The sequence below is a fragment of the Panthera pardus genome, unplaced genomic scaffold (assembly GCF_024362965.1).
Source record: "Panthera pardus isolate Hobbes unplaced genomic scaffold, ASM2436296v1 HiC_scaffold_16, whole genome shotgun sequence".
NCBI lineage: Eukaryota > Metazoa > Chordata > Mammalia > Carnivora > Felidae > Panthera > Panthera pardus.
Window position 1 is genome coordinate 113,707,107 of NW_026526721.1, and position 22,651 is coordinate 113,729,757.

Consider the following 22,651-nt stretch of genomic DNA (forward strand, 5'->3'; position numbering starts at 1 on the left):
AATTTTAGCAGCATTCATTTAGCAGCATTCAGATGTGAGGAAACACGCCAGAGAAGAGACAAATAAAACTCCAGGGCCAGGAATTACAGTGATTTGGGATTAAATTGAATGATAGTAATAGTGGTTTGCGTTGCTAAAGATTCAAAGGAGGCCATTGTCATTCAAAATTAAGGTGTGTTTAATGAAAGGACAATCATGCTTCTTTTCAGGTGGATCTGGGAAGGTCCCTAGTGTGTGGGGGTTGGCCTAGACAAATAATTTAGGAGAGGTAAACCTAGTTGCAAGGCATAGAACAAAAGGCTGACGTTTGGTTTTTGCGGTCAGCTTTTGTGGTCTTTCATCAATATATAAAAAGCACTCTGATACAATTCGTAAAACAAAGTTACAGTGCGAGATGAATATGCTCATCTTTAAAAGAAAAATATAATGAAATCTCAAAAAAGTTTTTGGGGGCACCAGGGGCTTAGTTGGTTCAGCATCTGACTCTTGATTTTGGCTTAGGTTATATTCTTACGATTCCGTGAGTTTGACTCCCGCATCAGGCTCTGCACTGACAATGTGGAGCCTGCTTGGGATTCTCTCTCTCCCTCCTCTCCTCCCCCGCTTATGTGCGCATGCCCTCTCTCTCTCTCTCTCTCTCTCTCAAAATAAATAAACTTCAGGGGAAAAAAAAGAGATGATGGTGATGGTGTGCGGTAGGGCATGTAAGTTACCAAGAATGACTTACGTTGTGGTTTGGGAGGAGGCAGACAAAGCTGGAGGTCTTGTCCCTCTTTCTAAGAACATATGGAAACTCTAGGCAGCAGCTTATGTTGTACCAGTTTCTCTGAGATTAAGTCACAATATAAATACTGGAAGTTGTGTATGACCAAAAGTCTAATCATGTCTTTTCCCTCAGAAACCTTCATGCTTTGACATTTGGGCTTCTCCATAATCTGGCACTTGCTGGTCTTCCTACACTTAATTCCTGCTACCCTGTCCTCCAGCTAAACAGTTGTTAACCTTGCTTAGTAGAACATAAGTTTCTTGGGGGTTTTATGTATCACCTGCTTGGACCTCACAGTGCCTTCCTTGCTCTTAATAAGAGCTCAGTAGTGTCAGATTTATGAGGTTGGTTTCAAGAGTTCTGTCTTTGGCTGGTACTGACAGAGGTGTCCTCACTATGTCAATTACTTGAGCCCGGGAGCGTGGGAGGCTTGGCGGGGGCGGGAGGGCCTGGTCTTGCTTTGGGAGAGGAGTTCGCACCATGGCATCCCCGTGATTGAATGGCGGGGAAGCACCTGAGGAGCTGAGGACCGAAGGATCCTTGGCTGGGACAGGATACACTGGTGAGGCAGAAAGCCTTTACGAGGGTTTTTGCATGTAGGGGCAGCTAGGACAGCTAAGTCATGGGCTCGTATTCAGAGAGTTCCCTGCAAGATCCCCAATGGGGCCCTTGGATGGAGGGGTATGTGGGCACGCGTGACCTTGGATGAAAACAAATACAATGTGTCAGCCATCTGTAAGCAGATCCTAAGGGAAGAAGAGCCGGCGTCATTTAACTCTTGTGCTGTTGTTGGTGATGGGGATAATGATGATCGTGCTGACAATTAAAAAGATCATTGTTTTCCTTCTTTTAGTCACATAGAAAAAATCACCACGTGGCAAGACCCTAGGAAGGCGATGAATCAGTCCCTGAATCCGATGAACCTCCACCCTGCTGCCACTCCCACCCCAGCACCCCAGAGGTCCATGGCCGTGTCTCAGCCAAATCTCGGTAAGCCTAAATCTTTCACCGGAGGTGAATGAACAAGTGTTTAACCAAGGGGCTCTGGAGCTCAGAAGCAGCTCTGGTTGTCTCAGTGCCTCCTCATGCACCCCAGATAGCTCTTTGGGTGCATTACACTGCCACCACCTTTGCCTTCCTTCCTGGCCCCTTTTCTACCATCTTGCACTCTTGCTACCTAGGTTTATGCTAAGGTTACGGCATCTCTTTCAATTGTCTTTACTGGAGTTTTTTGAAAAATTACTTAGGCCTCCTCTCATTCATTCAAGTCGGGTACATACCCCCATTCTGTGAATTTGGTCCCTGAAGACTGCCAAAGGTACAATTCTGGCCTCCAATCCCTTTCCTTCCTTCTTTTATTATAATTATTTTGCATAACGTGTGATTGACATCAGGCTTGGTGCTTTCATGCCTTATCACATTAAACTCACAACAACCCTACAAAGAGTGGTGACATTCCCATTTTATGGATAAGGAAACTTTCCCAAGGTCATACAGCTCATGGATGGCAGGGTCTGGAGTTTCAACTGAGGCTGCTCTGACTTTAGAGTCCATTTAGCCTTTATGTGATTTGCAGGTGGCTTCTCAAGACACCTGCCCCAGGACAATGCAGCTCACCCTTGACTTCATTTAGAATGCTTAATTGTAGTGGCGCCTGGGTGGCTCACTTGAGTGTCTGACTCTTTGATTTCAGCTCAAGTCTTGATCCCAGGGTTGTGCATTGGGCCCTGTGCTGAGCGTGGAGCCTGCTTAAGATTCATTCCCTTTCTCTCTTTCTCTCTCTCTGTCTGTCTCTCTTGGCACCTGGGTGGCTCAGTTAAGCATCTGACTTCAGTCGAAGTCATGATCTCACAGTTTGTGGGTTTGAGCCCTGCATTGGGCTCTCTGCTGCTAGCACAGAGCCTGCTTTGGATCCTCTGTCCCCCTTCCCTGCTCCTCCCCTCCCTCTCAAAAATAAAATAAATATTAAACAAAATAATAATGCATTAAAAAAGCTTCTCTCTCCGGGCACCTGGGTGGCTCAGGTCAGTTGAACGTCCGACTTTGGCTCAGGTCATGATCTCGCGGTTTGTGGGTTTGAGCCCCATGTCAGGCTCTGTGCTGACAGCTTGGAGCCTGGAGCCTGCTTCAGATTCTGTGTCTCCCTCTCTCTTTTCCCTGCCCCTGCTCTCTCTCTCTCTCTCTCTCTCTCTCAAAAATAAACTTTAAAAAAAATTAAAAAAAAAAAAAGGTTCCCTCTCTCTCTCAAAATAAATAAATAAACATTAAAAAAAAGTCTCTCTTTCTCTCCCTCTCTGTCCCTTCCCTGCTTGTGTGAGAGCTCTGTCTCTCTCTCTTTTAAAAAAAATGCTTAAGTATGATTTTAGAATTGAGAAAAGATTATTTTCTGCTAATTGCCTTTACCTTAGAACTAGAATTCTTCCCACTAGAGATAATCAGATGTGAATGAATACACAGCAGCAACATAACTAATTAGCTTCTGTGGTAGGCATTTTCCCTGCTTCCAAAGGCTAAAAATAAGAGGATACTTTTAAAGTCTTATAAAAGATGATGCCATTTTCAGATAACTTTTCCATTTAAGATCAGGTATCCAGATACTGCTTTGTACACAGAATAGTTAATTTTAGCGTGAAAAGAGGCTCTTGTTGGATTTTTTAGGAATGAACAGGATAAAAAAGGGAGCATTATTCCCAGACACCTTCCTTCATACTGTGACTTAGCCAAAGTGAGTATGAACTCAAGTAAACCCGAGTTAGCTTCAAGTAAATATATTGTCTGTTCTGCCAGGAAGTCTGGATCTACCATTTAAAGCTTGCAGATGTAAAATATATCCAAAAAGCAAATGACTTGGAATAACTTCTGTTGTGTCCCGTATCTAAAGGGCAGATCAAGGAAAATGGTACAAATGCTTCTACCAACAGTGGTAAACCAAAACTTCCCATGAGTCATTTGTCCCCAATATATAAGAGCTCAAATAGAAAGCAGTTGCAAGTATAGTAAAGAAACCACAAATTAGGTAGCATTAGACTAGTTTCAGTCTTTCTTTTAGCCATCTAGCTTTCATGAAAAATTCTAAAGACTGATTATTAAAGTATTAACTTTAATTTTGTAATGTATTATAATTGGAAAAAATCTTTCATGGACTTGGTTACAAAAATTCAAACACTTTTTCAAAGCACTGTTCGCAAAGTAAACTTTTCTCAGGTCCCCATTCCTTTTTTTTTAAGTTTATTTATTTTGAGAGAGAGTGCACGTGCGTGAGCAGGGGAGGGGCAGAGAGACGGTGGGAGAGAGAGAATCCAAAGCAGACCCTGCACTGTCACCACAAAGCCCGATGTGGGGCTTGAACTCATGAACCATGAGATCATGACCTGAGCCGAAATCCAGAGCCAGATGTTTAACTGACTGAGTCACTCCGATGCCCCCTGAATCCCCATTCCTTAGTCCTGGAGTCTTCCAGTGCTTCCAGTCATGGGTATGTGTTTCTTCACACGAATGCTAGTGTATTATACCTACTGTTCTTCACCTTGCCTTTTCTGCTTCCATATCTGTACATACAGAGTTGCCTTCTTTTAAAAGATTTCCTAGTAGTCCCACATATTCATACATCTGGCACCCCCATCTGATGGATATTTAGGTTGTCACTATTGTGTGTTGCACAATACTGGAATGAATATCCCTGTTTATGTGGTACTTGTCTTCATTTTAAAAAATTGTGCAACACGTAGAAAGTGGACTAATTAAAAGGAACTTGAATGCTTGAAACTGTTTAACAATGAAGGCACATGTGGGTCAACCTGTGCACCTGAGCCACCCCTTTCCTCACAGAAGCACAATTGGTTAGTAAAGTATATCTAAACAAATTGTAATCTGAATGTGGGAAACATGTTTACCTATTCCTGAGTTAAAATACCTTAGTTTCCAGATTTCTAATAAATCGAAGCAGTAAATTTCTCAAGACACACATTCTGGGTTTTTTTCCTAATAATATTTAAATATTTGTCCATTACACAGTGTGTTGCTAGCCCACACCGAATCACAGACACGTCCTAAGGATAGAAATATAACAGGGGGGCGCCTGGGTGGTTCAGCCGGTTGAACGTCCAACTTCGGCTCAGGTCATGATCTCACAGTTCGTGGGTTCAAGCCCCTTGTCGGGCTCTGTGCTGACAGTTCGGAGCCTGGAGCCTGCTTGGATTCTGTGTCTCTCTCTCTCTCTCTGCCCCTCCCTTGCTCACTCTCTGTCTCTCTCTGTCTCTCAAAAATAAATAAATGTAAAAAAAAAAAAAAGAAATATAACAGGGAATGCCAAGTGAGCACCAAAGACTGGGGATAATTTACAGAGTCATAATGTGGTCTTAATAATAAGTGATTTACTCAGAAAATGTTATTTCAAGCTATAGCTCTATCCGTAGTTCATACTCTTCATTATCAGTGTTTAAAAAATATAAAGAGGGGCGCCTGGGTGGCGCAGTCGGTTAAGCGTCCGACTTCAGCCAGGTCACGATCTCGCGGTCTGTGAGTTCGAGCCCCGCGTCAGGCTCTGGGCTGATGGCTCGGAGCCTGGAGCCTGTTTCTGATTCTGTGTCTCCCTCTCTCTCTGCCCCTCCCCCGTTCATGCTCTGTCTCTCTCTGTCCCAAAAATAAATAAAAAACGTTGAAAAAAAAAAAAAAATTAAAAAAAAAAAATAAATAAATAAAAAAATAAAAAATATAAAGAGCAAATCCTTCTACTTTTTGAATCTAGAAATTTGGTCTTGTCAATATAATGTAACTAACAGCTAAGTGAACTTAATTGGTGTGTCTCCTTTATAGGGAGGTATTTATGTATGTATGAAAATGTCAAAATATAGTTAATATTATTATGAGATGATAAAATTAGTACCTTTTATAAGATAATTTTACGCATTTCTGGAACTGTGATATAATCTTTGGTATTGCTTAATACATTCAGAAATAAATCTTTTTTTTTTTTTAATTTTTTTTTTTAACATTTATTTATTTTTGAGACAGAGAGCGACCGAGCATGAACAGGGGAGGGTCAGAGAGAGGGAGACACAGACTCTGAAACAGGCTCCAGGCTCTGAGCCGTCAGCACAGAGCCCGACGCGGGGCTCGAACTCACGGACCGTGAGATCATGACCTGAGCCGAAGTCGGACGCTTAACCGACCGAGCCACCCAGGCGCCCCAATAAATCTCCTTTTATTGGGATTCTGTTTTACTGTAGTTTAGGTATATGGATTTGGGAATCAGACTGTTAGAATTTGATACATGGCTCTGCCCATTACTAGCTTCATGACCCTATGAAATTACTTAATTTTGCCTTAGTTTCCTTATATGTAAAATGAGGATTATTATCACAGTATGAAGAGATTATATGAGTTTATATGTGTAAAGTGCTTAGATGTGGTGCCTGGGACATAACAAGCTATAATTATTTTATTCTTATTACTAACATTATTCTTTGTGGAAGGAAAACTTTTATTTTCTACTTTATTCAATTTTATGATATTAGAGTTGAAGATAATTTCATTGTTCATCATAAAAGCTCACGAGAAACAAAAGATTTATTTTGGGCGAGTTAGAGTATAAAGTGCTTTAAATTAGGAACACTGTTCATTACTTTCAGTGAGGATAGCACCCTCTGGTGGAAATATTTTAGCACCCCCCCCCCCAAGCTTATCCATGGATATCTTATTTTTTTAGTACATCTATTCCTGAAATGTAATTTGCAAGTCCAATCATATTTTAATTGGTAGAGAAGAAACCTGTCACTTAAAGGCATTGAGTGACTTTGTAAAAATGGAGCAAACTTTTGTCAGGCTGCATCAGTATCCAGTGAGAAAGCATCTATGTAGGCTGGCAGATTTGTTACGTATCTAAACTCACTGACTTTTCAAATGCCTAAGTAAAATGAAATTGACTCTGCAGGAGAGAAATGAAAAAAAAAAGACAAAATTTTTCTTTCTCTTTCTTTTTCTTTTTCTTTTTCTTTTTCTTTTTCTTTTTCTTTCTTTGCATTTTATTTCAAATAACCATCTCTGGCTTGGTCTAGTTTTTAACTCAGATTTTTGTTTTTGCATCTGCCAAATCAGGTTTCCTGTCAGGTTTTGTCCTATATGATTCTGTCTGAGCACCTTGGTGACCTTTGCATCTCAGTCCCCAGAGATACCTACTGAATGGAAGAAGAAAGGAAGACCTTGGAGAACTTCAAAGAGTAAAGAGGAGAGATTACCTCTGGGTGGAAGCCATATCGTTTGGGGGCCCACAACTTGCTTAGAATCACAGCTTTTATGTAATAGTGAAGGCAGAAAATGATTATACATATGAAAGTTGATTATATATTTTTTTCATAACACAAACCAGGCAGGACCTTGCATCTTTTAAATAGGTTGTTCTTCTCATTAATCACTATTAAAACCTACTAAATTTTTTGGAAGTGGGGGAAAAATGAAACAGGAAAAAAAGGACTCTCCCTTTCTATTCTAACATAGAGGACAATGGGCTTGGGGAAAATGGGGCCTGCTAAGGAAATCTGGTTAGGGTGTTAGGGCGGTGATAGGGGAAGAGTGGAGGCAGGAGACCTTTCTGTATAGTGGTTGATGGGAGGAACGTGGAGTCCCAACTGAGTCTCTCTTGGGTTAGACATTTACTAGTTTCGTTTATCAGCCTCTCTGAGTCTGAGTTTTCCTTATCTGTGAAGTGGTGATAATGAGAGCAGACATCCCTAGCTACTGTGATCCCTACCTCATCCAAGTCGTCTTGAGTACCTCAGTACTCAACGTACAGAAAGGCCCCAAAGAAGTATGTTGTTGTAACTGTTATTGGTAGCCGGTAGCCTGATTTTCCCTCACTTTTCTGGCCCGTGTGCACTCTGAGGAAGAGGCTGTGGTGTGCATTGTTACAAAGCCATCCTGTTCCTCCCTCAGGAAAACCCAACCACGATTCCCACAACTTGGATCGTTTGGGCACTTTTGCTCACATGTTGCAAATATAATTTTGTTGACCCCAGACAGCAGTTGGGGGAACATGAGGAGGCGTATGTGCTCGTGACCTGTCTCTTTCTCCATCATATTGTTAACAGGGAGTTTGTGAAGAGCAGGCACACTCAAGTTCCGTGCGAAGGACATTTCCCCCTCGACAAGTGTGCCAGCATCAAGGTTTTCCCGTTTCTCAGCACACAAATAGTTGAATCATGAGGCAACTTAAAATATCCCCGTATTTTAAAATATTACTGCCAAGAGAAAGTGAATTTTGCCCTTTTGGTGATAATCCTAGTGATCATAAACCATGGTGCGCTGGGCTCCTGTCACACATTAACAGACCTCTTTGTTGGAGTGAGGCCCCGACCTGGGGTGCCAGTATCCTCCCAGACAGAACAGGAAAAATAAAGACTGTATAACAACTTCACCAGACTGCCAGCCCTAGCCGGTTCAGAAACTTTTGGTAAAGTGCAGCCAGAGGGTATTTTTAATGCTATAGGAATTTTTAAAATCACACACACACACACTCACTCACTCACTCACACTCACACTCACACACTCACTCACTCTCTCACTCACTCACTCACTCTCTCTTTGAAGATGTGCTGTTCACCAGGCCAGAGTCTAAGTCCTCCCGGTCTGTCTTGATTTGTACTTCAAATTATAAACACATGTGTGTGTTTTTCTTTTTTGCAGGGCATGCTTTTCAAGACAAGATGGAAAATCTTGTCTGTGCTCAGTTTGGTAAATTGGCTTATTCTTCCCTCTAGGAAGTGTATAAAAGCACTTAAAAACATTTTATCAGCAAATAAAATAGCTAAGGGACACTGAAGTCTAGTGTTGTTTAAACCACATAGAAAGGTATCCTAAGGTTTGCTCAAAGTGAGATTTATATGTAGGCTATCTTTTTTTTTTTGTTCTTTTTCCAATTTTTTTTTTCTTTTTTTCTAGTCTAATTTATGTGGTAAGTTCGTGGCAGACACATCTGGCTACTGTGATTTTTCCAGCTCTGATATTCCCTCTACTTTTTGAACTTTGTGGTCTCTGCAGCATAAATTAGCCCAGTGTGCACAAGCACATACACACAAACCCAAAGACAAACTGAAAAACCTTCACACTTTATGGGAGGGGGTAGAGTGATAAGGCATTGGTAGGAATGTGGTGATAGAAAGTGGGCATGTATGGCGGGGAAGGAAGATTGGTGGGCACGGGGAAAAAGGGAAGGGGTTCTGGTTAAAAAGGCTTTTTTTCTTGATTAGAAAAAAGAAGGAGCAGTTTTCTAAATATCTAAATACCGTAGAAATCATTATTTTTGTCTTAGATTTGGAGGAAGCCATCAATTGTCAAAATTCACTCTATCTAATCAGCCTTATTGAAGACTTCTCTTCTTTGGAGTTTCCAAAAAGAGATTCATTACAGTTTTTTTTTTTTTTTCTTTTAGGCTTTTTAAAGATATGTGAAATGAGGGCTAAAACATTACTATTTTTTTTTTAATTTTTAAAAATTGTTTTTATTTTTGAGACAGAGAGAGGGAGACAGAGAGTGAGTGGGGGAGGGGCAGGGAGAGAGAGGGAGACACAGAATCCAAAGCAGGCTCCAGGCTCTGAGCTGTCAGCAAGAGCCCAATGCGGGCTCGAAGTCACAAACTGCGAGATCATGACCTGAGCCGAAGTTGGATGCTTAACCAGCTGAGCCACCCAGGCACCCTTAAAAACATTATTAAATTGACTAATTCCGTTCCTCTTATGCAATAAAGTGAGATGTAATAGTGTATAAGGAAATGTGTTTCCTTATGTAAATGTGTTTCCATATGTATATTCCATTTATCTTAATATGGATGAATCTCTTTTTTAGATCAGTACAGTTGACCCTTGAACAACGTGGGGTGGGAGACCCAAATTCCACATGTAACTTTGGTTCCCCCGAAACTTAACTACTAATAGCTTACTATTGACCCAAAGCCTTAACTGCTAATGTAAATAGTCAACTAACACATATTTTGTATGTTATATGTATTATATACTGTATTCTTACAATAAAGTAAGCTAGAGAAAAGGAAATGTTAGGAAAATCACAAGAGAAAATACATTTGTAGTACCTTATTATAAAAAATCAGCACGTAAGTGGGCCTATGCAGTTCAAACCCGTATTGTTCATGGATAAATAAATATTAGGTGATAAACACTTGTAGATTTTATTATGTGAAATTTAGAAATTTAGATAGAAAATCTCCTCTTTGATAAGAAGTGTCAAGAGCCATGAAAAATGTTTGATGCTACACTTTCCCTAAGAAAATATTCTCTAAGATAAAATTCCTATGTAGTATGCTTAGATGAACACTTTGGAAAATTGTGTACACAAAGAAGGGTTATTTATAATAGCGCCACCCCCAAGTAATTGCCTGCAATACAAAAATAAATGTATTTGTAACCAGTAAAATAATAGTTATAAGGATTCTGTGGCACATGGAGAACTTTATTATCTTACTCTAATTTTATAAAGCAGAAAAAATTGTTTATTGTGAACTATAATTTTGTTTTTTTAAAAAAAGACTGTTTAGTTTCTCCTTTCCCACAGACTTTGCTCTCCATCTGTGTATTTCTAGCCCCTAGCCAAGTGCATTATGCATCACAGGTGCACCACTTTGTAGAGTTAATGTATTAGGTAAATCAATTATGTATTTTTGAATGTTAGTAGTGATTATAGTAAGCCTTTTTGATTGGGGGTGATTCCCTTTATTTTCTCTGTAAGGTGTTTCTATTACCTTTATAATAGCCTAAAGGAAACAAAAAAAAAGAGAACCATTTGATGTCTTGAGCTTTTTTTATAGAGGGAGAGGAGGATGGGGTTTTGGGAAGAAGGCTCTAGGACCCATGTGCAATCCAGACAAAACCATGAATCCTTAAGGTTCTACAATTGACGGAGTCAGTCATTAGCAAACGAGTAATTCCCTAGTCTCTAAGATCAGTGTTTCTCCCAGTGGGGATCCAGATCTAGCACTAGGAAGATCCCTTGGGGGCAATTGTTAAACAGGAGTCTTCAGAATCCAGTCGTCTGATTGCTCCTTAAAAAGCAGTCATGGGCTGCTGCTGGAATAATGGCTGCCCCCCCCCCCCCCCCCCCCCCCGCCACCTCTGGGAAATCCTGTTTCAGATGATGTAGATTGGGGTCTGGGAATGGGTGCTGTTTTCAGGTGCCCAAATGACCCTGGTCATCAACCAGGTATGGGTATGGGGAGCTACAAGAGAATTGTGTGTTTTAGCATAGTGATCGGAGAATGCCATAATAATAAATGGCAGAAACCCACTCCAATGATCCATTCTTTACCTTGAGTTATCTGAAACAAATGCTGAATATGCTCACCAACTTTTTGACTGGGTTCTTTGTCCAAAATAGACATTTATTATGGCATTGGCATCTGTCATTTTGGCACTTGTTGGTGTTAGTATATACATGAGCATTGGATACGGGAATGCTGAAGCCACTTTCCAGAGAGTTTTGACCCCAATCACACCAAGTAAACTTTAAAAACAAGGGAATACATTGTACTTTGGGATCCAGTTTATTGAACTGTATTGTCTAAATTCACTCAGTAAGTGTGTAAGCTCCCCTCAAACTTTGCTTGCTGAGAGTTGACCAGAAAATCAGACCTCTGTAGGGCTAAACTCCTGAAAAATTCCAGAGAGGCAGGCACTTCCTACCCCAAAGGAACGTAGAACCTCTTAGGAAGGGGGTAAAGGCCAGGGAAAACTTTTTTGAAGTCTCTTCTTTGTGTGTACTACCTCCATTATTTACTTATTTTTAATGAAGTCTAATTTTTTCACCAAGCTGTGGGTCTTTGTTGAGAGTTTAAAAAATAATTTTGACAGTTTTTGTAGTATCTGCTGGCTGGCTTCCAGTCTTTTGCCCTCAGGAACTTCCTTGTTGTGGGGAATTTCACCCAAAGTTTAAGGCGAAGGGATTCCAGGATGGTTTGTCCTTTGGCCACTTGTTCCAAATTAATAAGTGCTGAGTGACATTTGGGCATTCTTTGATCTCCTCTTTGGGGTGCCTGGTGATGTCCCTGCCTGTGTGTGATCATCACCTCCCCCACCCCACATCAACTGGAAGATTGATTTCTTCTTCCTTTCTGGAAGTCTAAATTTATTCCTTGGGTGTTTTGCAGTTGCTGGTGGTCAGGGACAGCTGTTCCACCATGCTTGACTCCGAATAATTCTCTGTGATGAAGTCAGCAAAATACTGTAAGAAGCCAAGAAAACAAAAGTCCTTCATGGTCTTTTCTCATTAAGTGTTGAAGAGAGGAAGATCACCCCCCTTTCCCTGGTTTAAAAAAAAAAAATCAGGAAAAGATGAGATCCTAAACATATTTGAGGCAACAAGATTCAACAGTGTTCTTTCCCCCATATTATATAATTACTCTTTGGTCATTGTAGAACAGCTGATCAGCAAAAACTGAAAGAATAAAAAAACATTGTAATCTGACCATTCAAAATCACACAATGTTTTCTCATGTAGTATTCTCTTTTTTTTTTTTCAATATAAGTGTGAACAAAAAAGGTTGGAAAGTCTTTTATATTCTTTTTTTTGTAGCCCAGTTTTCATTGAACATATCATGAACATCTTTCCATTTCAATTAATATTTTTCTTTTTTTTTTTAATTTTTTTTTTAAATGTTTATTTATTTTTGAGACAGAGAGAGACAGAGCATGAAAGGGGGAGGATCAGAGAGAGGGAGACACAGTATCTGAAGTAGGCTCCAGGCTCTGAGCTGTCAGCACAGAGCCCGACGCGGGGCTTGAACTCACAGACTGCGAGATCATGACCTGAGCCGAAGTCGGCTGCTCAACCGACTGAGCCACCCAGGCACCCCTCAATTAATATTTTTCTACAGTATTTTTTGATTAGCTGTTTTAATTAGAAAAGTAACACGAAAAATTCAAACAGTTCCAAAGAGTATTCATGAGAAGTAAGTCTCCTTCACACCAGGACCCCCAGCCCTTCTCTCTTCATCGAAAACATTGCTACCAGCCTCCTGTGTGTTCTACAAATACTCCACATACATATGTATGCTTGGGTGTATATGTCTTTTTTAAACTTAACATATCCTAGAGAGCTTTCTAAATTCATATGTATAGATGTAGTCCTTCTTTGCCAGGAATATATAATATTCTACTATTGATGTACCTAATTTATTTAAACAGTCCCCTATGCTGGATATTTAGATTCTTTTCTAATTGTTCACTGTTACTAAACAGTGCTTCAGTGCTTAACATAATTAACATAATTCCTTTATAATTATGCTGTTTATGAATAAGATAATTTTGCAGAGGTGGGCTTCCTAAATCAAAAATTATGTGTATTTGAAGTTTTAATAGATGTTCTACTTCCCTCCAAAAAGGTTACACCCATTTACACCCTACCAACAGAGTATCAAAATGCCCCTTTCCCTCTATTCTGGCCAATAATGTCCATTATCAGACTTTTTTAGTCTTTATAATTCTGATAGGTACAAACGGGATTCTCATTGTTTAATTCATATATATAGTAAAACCTTGGTTTGTGAGTATAATTCATTCCAGAAACATGCTTGTAATCCAGAACACTTGTATATCAAGGTGAATTTCAAGAACCATTGACTCAGTTGTGATCCTGTGACATTCGGTATCACATTACTACTTGTATTGCAAGACATTGCTCATTTATCAAGTTAAAAATCATTAGAAATGTTTGTTCATCTTATGGAACACTGACAGAACAAGTACTCACAAGCCAAGGTTTTACCATATATATATGAATGGACCTGGGCATATTTCTGTTTGTAAACCATTACATCATGTTAATGTCTATATAATATTCTATAAGATGACTATGCTATATTTAACCAGTTCTTCTGCTGAGAGACATACAGGTTGATTCTATTTTTTTTTTTTACCATTATAAATGATGTTGCAGTAAATACTCCTGTATATAAATTTTTGTGCCTCCCTTTAATTTCCTCATTTTTTTCAGTTTCTTTGGGATGTTTGTTAGTAAAGTATAGGAATTCCTTAAAAAATACAATGTTGAAATGGTTTGCTTTTATCAAACTAAATAAGTAAATGGCTGCAGATTCACCTTGTGTGTTGAGGTGATGGTGAGGGGTTTGATTGGGGCGCTACTTTCTTGTGCAGTAAATGATTTAAGGTTGTCTGTACCCAAAAAGCGTATTTTTCGCCAGGCACTTATCCTCCCACAAGCTCTGTTTTTCAGCTTGCATATCCATATGTTTTTGACTAAGCCATAAATGGAAGCTATATTTGAAGTTATTTTGCTTCCCAGTACATGTCATACATTTCATTCCATATTATTTTAGTCCTTTTCCTTTCCAGTATTCTACTTCTCAGACACCAGTGAAGAGTGAGTTGTGAGTTTTCCGTTTTGCCAAGAGTTACATATTTGCAGAGCTGGAAGAAAATAAAGTAAAAAATATTTTTTAATGTGGGTGATTTAGTCCTGGCTCACAAGACTTTGATTTAGCTGCTTCAAAGCGTCCACTTTAAATATCAAGAAAAATATTCCATTTCCACCCCCATCAACTGCTATAATGCCTGAGTGAATTAGAATGGAACTCTAATCTCTCCCCAAGTGGAACTGGATCATCCCATCTTAATAAAATGAGCACTCCGTGCAGCTACAAATGGGAAGGCTCCTGGCCTCCTGGCCTCCTGGCCTCCATCACTGATGTTTTTCTACTGCTACTGCCTGAGACCCTGCAATTGAGGGATATTCTGTTGGAGACCCCACTTCTCCAATCTACAACACATCCCAGTCATTTGTTTGTGTATCATCTTCTCTGTCTCTGCCCTGGTTTTAAATACAGAACTTTTTCCCCTGTAATTTGAGGGAGTCCCAGCGCCCGAACCATATTACAATTGAAGGCTTTGGCCTGACAGGTTTCTGCCTGAAACATACTTCCATGTGTTTACATTCTCTGGTGCCTTCTCCAGACCCAACTCTGGCCTTCCAGCTTGTCCATTCTTTCTTCTGTCAAGAAGGCCAACGTGGAACAGTTTCTTCAGCTCTGACTCTGGGAAGGGGGGGCCTTTCACTGAAGGACCTCGAGCTTTACAGTCAATTAACTCTTGGAGCTCAGATTCTGCCTAAGAAAACTTCTAATTCTTTAGTCCAGTGTCTTGTCAGGCAGTTATCCAGAACTGTTTCTTCTAAAAGACTGCTCCAGGGGGCGCCTGGGTGGCTCAGTCGGTTAAGCGTCCGACTTCAACTCAGGTCACAATCTCGCGGTCCGTTGGTTCGAGCCCCGCGTCAGGCTCTGGGCTGATGGCTCAGAGCCTGGAGCCTGCTTTGGATTCTGTGTCTCCCTCTCTCTCTGCCCCTCCCCCATTCATGCTCTGTCTCTCTCTGTCTCCAACCAGTCCCATAGGGCAATTCCTTCCTGTCTTCCTGGCTCTCTATTTTTTTGAATATGAGATTGTCTTCCTTTTTTAAAAAAATGGAGATATATTTGACATAACATTGTAATAGTTTGTTGTACAACATGATGATTTGATATATGTACATATTGCAGTGTGTACGTATTGTAACATATGTACATATGTTACGGAAATGATCACCACAGTAAATCTAGTTAACATCTATCACCACACATAGTTACAAAGTTCTCTTTCTTGTGATGGGAATGTTCAAGATCTACTCTTAGCAACATTCAATTATACAATACAGTATTGCTAACTATAGTCACCGCGCTTTATATTACATCCCATGACTAATTTATTTTATAACCGGAAGTCAGTACCTTCTGACAAACTTCACCCAGAATTATTTCCAAATAACAGTTGGGGTTGGGTGTGGAGGTGGGGAGGATGGGAGGAACAGTGAGTATGAGGTATCAGAATCCTTAGCACATATTGCAACCGGGGTTCTTTCCCCTTCAAACCCTGGTCAGTTCTCAAAACCATTGTTTAGTGGGGGTTTCCTCAAAGATAAAAATGTTACAATACAATGGCGCGTATATGACGCAGTTTCTCTGGGCCCTGCCAGACTGAGAATTTTCAGGCTCCAGGGAGTTTTGGGTGTGTATTGAGAAGTTTTTCTTTCTTGTTATTATTTTTTTAATATGTCACCTTTTATTTTGAAACAATCTTAAACTTACAGAAGAGTTTCTAGTACAAGGAACTCCCAGATTTGCCTTTGTTAATTGTTTATGTTTTGCCACATTTGCTTATCTTACTTTCTCTGTATGTATATATATATATATTTTTTTTTTCCTTTTTTTCCTTAACCTTTTGAGATTAAGTTGGAGACCTCATGCTCGTTTACCCCTAAGTACTTCAGGTTGTATTTTCTAAAAGAATATGTTCTTACATAAGCACAGTATAGGGATCCAAATCAGGAAATTTAACATTGGTATAGAATATTGCTTTCTAATCCATATCCGTGTATGAAAATTTCTTCATTTGCCACAACAATGTCCTTTCTGGCTATTTTGGTTTCTGGTCCAGGATCTGTTAAGGTTCATGTACTGCGTTTAGTCGTCCTGTCTATGTAATCTCTTTTTACCTGGAATGATTCCTGGACCCTTGTGTTTTTGGATCGTGATATCTTTAAAGAGTATAGGCCAGTTATTTTGTAGATTGTTTTTTAATTTGGATTTGTCTGGTGTTTCCTCAAGGTTTAGATTTCGGTTACACATTTTTGGCAGGAATGCCACATCATCACGAGTGATGATGTATTCTTCTCATCACGTCCTATCAAGAGGCATGTGATGTCAGTTCATCATAGTATGTGTGATGTTGGCTTTGATCCCTTGGCTAAGGTAGTGTCTGTGGAAGATGTGGGGGAGGAGCTTCGTTTGCTTGGGTCAGCTGGCTCCTCTAATGAGTATATTCTGTAAAGACAGTGCAATATGATGGGCTGCTTTTTGGTCCACCAAAGGTATGTGAACTCCTTTCCTTGGGATGACGAGCAAACACCATTTCCAGCATGCTAGGTTAAACTTCTCAGAACATTATGTAATTAACCATTAACATATCTGTGTACATATACACACAGAGATAGAGTTTTAAACTGAAACTGATGCTTCCATTCATTTATTCCCTATTCTTGCTTCTTACAAAATACACAATCAGAAAGGGCATATATAAATAATTGAGTCAAGTTGTGGTAAAGGGAGACTAAGGCTGAGGAAATAGTAAAGCCAGGGAGAAAAATGTATACCACAGGCACTATGCTAGAGGTGTATGCACATTTAGCTTTGAGACTTGGGGGCTCTTGCAAAGAGGAAGATATGTTCAGTTACAGGAGTCAAAGAGTTTATGAGGTAAAGGCTCGCCTGGTGTTGAGGAGAGACGCAGTTTTATATATATATATATATAGATGCCAAAGAGGGAGTTCTCCCTTCAATTTCTCATAAATGATCTAGACATTGCTCTAGGTGACAATCCTCAAAAAAATCTCACAACAGTGAGAACACCAAGAGTTTTAGAAGGAAGTTTTCTGTGACCTGCCTAAACATTGGGCTATGGCCGGATCTCAGAGCACCAGCCAGGAATGTCTGAAGACCAAAACAAGACCACATACTCTGTTTGATTCAAGGATAAACTTTGGAAAATCCAGAGTTGGAGCTTTATTTGTTGTGTGTATTTTACTTACTTTTGGTTTTAAGAACAAAACCCCCTTGGCACAGCCTCCCAAATAAAACTTAGAGGTATAGGTTTTGTTTTGTTTTCCTTGGGACCAGAATCTCCTCTGGTAAGTTTTTAAAAGTGGAGCTGCTCTGGTTTCTAACTCCCCTTACCTCCACTCCAAAGCTTACTTATTCCTTTCTTCCTCAAAGATGCCCCGGAACACTTCACAGGGCTGAGAGACAATAGCCCAGAGACGCTAATCCTGAGGTGTGTACTCCTAGAACTTTTCCATCTCTGGATTTCTTCAGAATTTTTAACTTACATAATGTATGAAACACTCTGGTGGTTTCCCATGTGGTCTGAGCAGTGAGCGGAAAGGAGATTTCTATCACTCTGGAGTAGAGGTCAACTGCAGTGCTGGCCACAGCCATGAGGCCCCAGGGGCCCTGCTCCTTGCCCCTCCCACTCTGCTCTTCGGCCACGTGGGCCTCCCTGTTTTGCACAAGTACTCCAAACTGACAGGTTCGCACCTTCCAACCCTAGGACCTCGAACTTACAGTGCCTCAGCCTAGTATGGCCCCCACCCTGATTTTGTGCACTTTATTCACCTTTCTTAGATCACACATCACCTCCTCAGAGAGGCCTTCCTTAACTTCTGTGCCTAATATAGTTCCACATTTATTTGTACAAAGCCCTTTGCTCAAGAATGACATTATGTATTTGCTGTTGTCTGTCTCCCTACTAGACTGTAATCTCTCGAAGGGCCAGGACTCCTGTTAATTGGTCTCTCTAGCACCTGGAAACAGTGCCTTGTACTTGGCTGGGGTTCAGCAGATAATTGGTGAATGGATGATTAAATGAACTGTAGAATGCTGGAAAGAAAAAGTCAACTATAGTCCTAGCATCCAAACACCACCATTATTAATACTTGGATATTTTTTCATTTCAGAGGTAAATGATTTTTTGGGATCACTAGAAATCCTATAAGAACTAGGGATACATGCACACGTTCCCAAAACTTGAATATAGTTTTACTAGATTTCCTAATCCTGCTACCCCTGGTAAAATTCTTTTTTTTTTTTTTTTTGTCCCCTGAGCAGTGCTATCCTGATGCAAAGCACCCACCTGCATCATGTCATTATCTTTGCTAATCTGATTGCCAAACAGTGGCTCGCTCTTACTTTACATTTTTGTGATTCTTGGTGAGGCTGATAATTTTTCTGTGTTTGAATGCTAATAGCTTGTTCTATTTCATAAGTTGTTCAAGTTCTCTGACTATTTCTTGGATGTCTGTTGTACTAGCTCTTTAAATAATCAAGATGTTTACTAAAATGATACCTTGTGGAAAGAAAACAGATTAAACATTAGCATTCCACGCTGACAACTTTTTCTCCTCCCCTCTCAGTGGGACACAGCTATAGATTCATTTTCTGTTACTTTGCTTGGGTTGCCACGCTTTGCACCTGGAGTAGTTTTAGAATCATTCAGGAAAGCGAACCAATAAAAAGCTGCAATAAACTCTCTCCTGACTAATGAAAATAAATGCATGAATCAGAGTTTCCATTTCCTGCCGGGATAAAAGTGTACCTATTGTCTGAAGATAATAAAATAGTGTTGGTTTTACTATTGCCAGGCCATCGAATTAAATTCAAAGACACAAAGATAACTTTGTGGAGCAGCACGGCAAAGCGCCCAATTTCCTCTTTTTCCAACTTAGGTCATTATTTGCCTAAGTTCGCCAGCTTCATAGATGTGCTTCCTGTCACGGGCCACTTTTGATAAATCTTGTGAGGTCCCATAAATCAGATGGAATCTGAGTAGCACATGCTGGTACTGCTTTGGGTGGAAGAAATATGATTTCTTTACAGCAAAAGGATCCAGAAGAAACCTGCACGCCAACTTGTTCTGGATACATTACATCTAGCTTGTTCTGGATATATTACACTGATGAAAACTGATGGCTGAATCTTTTAAATGCCAAAATATATGCATTTAAGGTCATGCACTTGCTAGGAACACATAAAAACCAGTGTTACAGGCATTTCGATCATGTACACCTCCGAGAGCACAGTTACCTGGATACTTGCACACTGGTCTGTCAACTATACTGCTGTGTAGACAGGTAGAGAGGATAGCAAGTGGGAGAGTCATCCTCTGGTACTAATAATTCAGAGTCTCCTGTGAAGCATCGGCCACTTACAAGTCTGAAACTAGAAGAGCTGGGGGTATCTGGAAGACCTAAGGTCCACCTGTCAAATTTGGGGTACCTGGAAGTGGTTTTAAGTCTTGACACAGTGAGGCCAGGAACGTAGGCATCCGGAGCTCTGTGCCTTATCAACCAAGCCGGCTGAGAAATTGCCTTGTGGTTATTCTCACCCAGCATCAGAATAAAGGGCTCAGTGTGAAGTTGGGATAGTACAGCTTCTTGGTTTAATACTTTACAGATTTTTGGAACCAAATGGACCCTGAAGTGAAAAGTTGCCTTTTTTTTTTTTTTTTTTTTTTTTTTTTTTTGCTGACCTTGTTGGACGGCTAATACTGTTTCTGGGAAATAAGAGAAACAAGCGGCTCATTGTTGGCAGGAGCTGAGAGAGACACAAGAAGGGCGCGAGACGTGTCTGCAGCCCTTTTTTCCTCTTCATTGTATCGTGACTGAGTCAAGGCTGGACTGTGGCTGGATTTGTCTTTCTACCTCTATAGACATGTGTTTTCCATCAGACAGGGCTGCGTGACACCTGACATTGGCCAGTTCGCATGAGTTAAGCCATGTACGGCCCATAAACAGAGAGGAAAAGACCCACAGCTGCACTCAGACACTCTTGACGCTGAAATATTTTTGAAGCTTGATGTGGCTGGGGCTGCACATATGTCAGAAACGATTTACACCTGTATGTTTTGGCTTCTTCCTGTTGCATATCATTACTTTCCAAAATCTGCTGTGGCCAGAAGGTCTAGTGTTACCTGATGGCAGCACCTTTTCTTGTTTAAACCTTCCCGAATTATGAAATGTAACTTTTCAAAGTGATCTGATTTGTAATTTTTTTTTTTTTTTTTTTTTTTTTTTAAATACTGAAGAAGTGGGGCTCCTGGGTGGCTCAGTCGGTTAAGCGTCTGACTTCAGCTCGGGTCATTATCTCGTGGTCTGTGGGTTGGAGTCCCGTGTTGGGCTCTGTGCTGACAGTTCGGAGCCTGGAGCCTGCCTCGGATTATGTGTCTCCCTCTCTCTCTCTGCTCCTCCCCTTCTCATGCTCTTTTTCTTTTTCTCAAAGATAAATAAATATTTAAAAAAAAAAAAAAAAAAGACTGAGGAAGAAAGCCCTATATCACTCTCTGTAAAACCAGATCATGCAAACATGTGATTCATATTGATTTCATCATTTTATAGTAGTAAATAAATTACATTAGTCTACATTAGGCTTTTTCATGAAATCGGGAAAAGATAGGGAAAAGGAAACACATCCTTGTCACTGAATTTATTTTTGTTTTAATGTTCTATTTATTTTTGAGAGAGAGAGAGAGACAGAGTGTGAGTAGGGGAGGGGCAGAGAGATAGAGGGAGACGCAGAATCCGAGGCAGGCTCCAGGCTCGGAGCTGTCAGCACAGAGCCCGACGTTGGGCTCGAACTCACAAACCTTGAGATCATAACCTGAGCCGAAGTTGGAAGCTTAACCGACAGAGCCCCCTAGGTGCCCCTCCTTGTCACTGAATTTAACTCGGTACGTACTTTTTGATTATTGAAGGTGAGCAGCACAGGCCAGCAAATGGTGATCAGTGCAACTGATGCCAGCCATGGCATTCTGGCATATTCTGTGGGCTGCCTAGGTTTGTCACAGTCTATGCCTATGATTTGTGGGGAGTCATTTATCCTTCCAAGGATCATCTCTAAAATGAGTGAATTGGCCTATGCCACTGGTTTTAAATTGTGTCCCAAGGTCCCATGCCAGGATTTTAGGGGATGTGAGTGAGCAGAAGCTAAGCTTTGTTAGTATCTGGACTCCAAAAGCTGTGTCTGTTCAACAGATTTTTAAAATTGGTTTGATACTGTCGTACGAGAGCTGAGAAGTGCCTGTAGGAAAAGCAGAGTGAAAGCAAGATCAAGATGATTTAGAGAAGATAGTCAAAAGGGCTGCCATTTAAGTGCTCCTTTACCCACTGGTACCAGCTCAGGATCTAGGCTTGCTTTGAATTGAACCCCTGCACATGAGGGTTGCCTCTGCTTCATGTTACATGGGCTCTGGGGAAGGATCTTATTGCTAAAGAAACATTTGAGAACCTGGTCTACATGAACTCAGGTCCCTTCAGCTTGAACTTCTTTAAAAAAAAATTTTTTTTTTAATGCTTACTCATTTTTGAGAGACAGAGAGAGACAGAGTGCAAGCAGGAGAGGAGCAGAGAGAGAGGGAGACACAGAATCTGAAACGGGCTCCAGGCTCTGAGCTGTCAGCACAGAGCCTGATGCGGGGCTCAAACCCACAAACCACAAGATCATGACCTGAGCCAAAGTCAGTTGCTTAACCGACTGAGCCACCCAGGCACCCCCCTTCATCTTGAACTTCTATGGTGATGGTACAAAATAGGGTGAATACATGGCCCCGCCAGTAATGAGCATTGTGGAAAAAGTGAGTTTGTAAACCACTAATGATAAAACAGAGCAAAATGAAATGGACGCTGAGCAGAGAACTATGCTCTGGAAGTAAAGAGAAAACAGTGACAAAAATCAAGCACTCGTTAAATATTCACTTGTAAAATTATGGGAGTAATGATTACTACCAATTTCTGACCCATAAACCCTGAAACTTAGTATAGTATTTAATGTCTGTGCATCAGTAAGGCATATCTGAAGTACACTAAATTATTTTTGTTCTGTTTCTATAAAGAAAGTCCATATCATTGGTGTTGGTTCCAAGGGGTAAGTGGAGACTTGGCTCCTTCTTCAGGTCTTACTTATAAAGAGCACAAATCCAGCTCTCAGGAAGATGAGAATTGGTTCAAATCACTGAAGAGAATAGCTCAGTGTTTCTTAAAGGAGCTTTTCTTCAGCATGTATGGCCCAACCAAGAATCCAACAGGAAAGATTTCCTGACTTTCAGACTTAATCAAGTGCATGCTTATGAGTGATGCAATGCAGTGTCATAAATAGTGCTTGATTTCCTTAAAAAGTTACAGACTAAGTGGAGGAGTGATATTTCCTCTCTGATTATCAGATAGATAATGTGGATGCAAAAGGACAGTCAGCTAGTTGTAATCCATGGAGGGCACAGTGAGAGCTAGTCTGGG

The 22,651-nt window shown here is 40.5% G+C and overlaps 1 protein-coding gene across 1 annotated transcript in view; it reads left to right on the top strand.

Moving 5' to 3' along the window:
* The window catches only part of WWTR1 (WW domain containing transcription regulator 1), a 135,018-nt gene that overhangs the window by 78,271 nt on the left and 34,096 nt on the right, over window positions 1–22,651 (top strand). Inside the window, exon 3 of the mRNA XM_019439353.2 lies at window positions 1,620–1,756. Coding sequence (XP_019294898.2) covers window positions 1,620–1,756 — 137 coding nt within the window. The remainder of the gene's footprint in view (window positions 1–1,619; window positions 1,757–22,651) is intronic.